General features: G+C 35.5%; 1 protein-coding gene across 1 annotated transcript; it reads right to left on the minus strand.

Annotated features, from left to right (window-relative positions):
* Positions 1 to 207: 207 nt before the first annotated feature.
* On the minus strand, positions 208 to 2037 carry LOC141907187 (16 kDa calcium-binding protein-like). The gene is made up of 4 exons (XM_074796763.1): positions 1823 to 2037; positions 1485 to 1702; positions 1116 to 1189; positions 208 to 433 (listed from the first exon to the last, which is right to left on the minus strand). The coding sequence occupies exons 2-4, from the start codon at positions 1665 to 1667 to the stop codon at positions 208 to 210; spliced, it is 483 nt and encodes a 160-aa protein (XP_074652864.1). The 5' UTR covers positions 1668 to 1702; positions 1823 to 2037.
* Positions 2038 to 2283: the final 246 nt, after the last annotated feature.

Below are 2283 nucleotides of genomic sequence, written 5' to 3' on the forward strand. Positions count from 1 at the left end.
CATTTATTTTCCGACAGTTTCGACTGATGTCTTGACTGAACTTCGTTTGTTTTTTTTTTTCATATAAAAACGATTTTGGTTTCTCTGGTGATGAAGTCTAGTCAAAAATTGGAAACTGTCAGAAAACAAATTGTTAAATCGTCAACTGTTGGTTTCGCTTATCAAAATGTGATTCAACGTTTTAATCTAGAAATTTCTGTTTCTTTTCTAAATGTTGAGATTTTTCAGGAATTTCTCTACGAATTCGTCGTAGTTTAATTTTCCGTCGCCGTCTAAATCGTGTTCGCGGATGAAATTTCTGATCGATTTGCGACAAGACGATTCAATTTGAGTTGTCTGCATGAATTTTTCCAGTTCGGTTGCTTCAATCGTGCCGTTTCCATCTGTATCAATAAACCGAAACGCTTTCCGCCAGGCGTCCTGAACGCAGTGTCTACAACGAGCAGAGATTCAAATTACATAATGTTCTTCTGGCTCCACAGTCGGGACTAGCCCCATATATCAAAAGGTCTTAGATTAGATCTTTGATTATATCCAATATCTCCAAATATATTTTGTAATTAATGTTGTACTAAAATCACGATCATACACAATTGGCAGCATTGAAAAAATTCCTTTCCAGAAAGTAAACCTAATTTTGAGAGACAGGATCCAGTTCCACAGTCGTGAGTTAGAGTTAACTCTAGGTTAAATTACTTTCTAGTTCACTTTCAACCAGTCAAATTAATTGTTTTTCTTTATTCGTTAGTTTTGGGTCACTCTGTTCAAAAAACTCTTGTTTATGTATGTAATTATATGTTCAACCTGTCCATAATGGGTTTTTCCTTCGTGACAAGTATCTTTCTTTTGTACCGTATGTCAGTTTGATGTTGATGAATTGGATTTTGAAAAAACTAAAACAAAATCACCTGTTCCACATTTCTGAGTCAGATTTAAATCATTGAAAATTAACTAATGAACTGGATCCGGAGCTTCCCCGGCAAGCGAGCCGAAAACATGTTGAAGAATTGGAAAAAATCCGTAACCTGGTTTCATCTAAAGAATGGTTTTCACATTAGATTGGCTAACAGTGACAAATTATTAGAATAATGAAAATGATTTCATCTAGAACCTACCCAACAAGAGCTTTCAGAAATTCATTTTCATCGACTTTGTCATCTTCGTTACAGTCGAGAAATTGGAAATACACCTACAAAATTACGCATTGACAGAAAAACATCACATGGAAAGCTTCCGAAACTAACTTTCAAAGAAAAATATGAATAAATTTCCTATTTTATCAATAGAATATTAATACGGCATAGAGTTTCCTACACCTCAATATGACATGATGTCTTAACCACAGGGGCTTGTCACAATTTGATGGAGGATGGACGATACCATTATCCCTTTCTTTTTTATATAGGGATACTGGTATCATCCATCCTCCATCAAATTGTGACAAGCCCCTGTGGTCTTAACAAATAATTGTGGTTCAAACGTACCGCAAGAGCTTCTGGATCAGTGACACCTTGCGATTTCAACAAATCCTCCACCTCTTTGTAACTCAGTTTACCGTTATTGTCTTTGTCTGTTTTTCGAAACGTCTCCATGAACTGATCACACGTTTTAGCCGTGTGCTCATCACAGGCGCCATATTTACTCAAAACCATTTTACTACGAGACATTTTTCTCGGATTTTGATATAAGAATTGGATTCGACCTGAAATAGATTGTAATCACGTAGAAAAGGAAGACAATGATGGCACATGAAAAAAATGAGAATGTAAAGAATTGATTTCCCGGCCAGTTTATTGAAAAATAAGGTAACAATCTATCTAACCTTCACTGGTATGCGTCCAGTAGCACGAGTTATCGATGATGTTCAATGTCTGTGGTAATCGAAATCTAAACCTGTTTGATTCCTACTTATTTGTCTGCGATTGCCAATAGAATATTACACAAAACTAGATAGATAAAGTCTAAAATGTAAACCTGTTTTTTTTTAATGAAAAGCTATGGAAAATGTTGAATGTACCTCCTTCTAGCTCGTTCAGCAAAAACGTTATTGTCTGATGTTACCACGGTGGTTTAGGCGTACGAGTCCTGCATAGCAACGCTCCAAGACTGGTAATTGAACTATCTCGTAGCGTACGTACGACACGATGCAATGAATAAATAGCTCTATTTCATTGAATATTGTCGATATTGAACTGCGATGAAATTCAGTAGAAATTATGCGTTTTATGATTAATTACTTGTAGCTGCTAAATTGATATTAGAATTCCATACAGTAACTCAAAA

The sequence above is a fragment of the Tubulanus polymorphus genome, chromosome 6 (genome assembly GCF_964204645.1).
Source record: "Tubulanus polymorphus chromosome 6, tnTubPoly1.2, whole genome shotgun sequence".
Classification (NCBI taxonomy): Eukaryota; Metazoa; Nemertea; class Palaeonemertea; order Tubulaniformes; family Tubulanidae; genus Tubulanus; species Tubulanus polymorphus.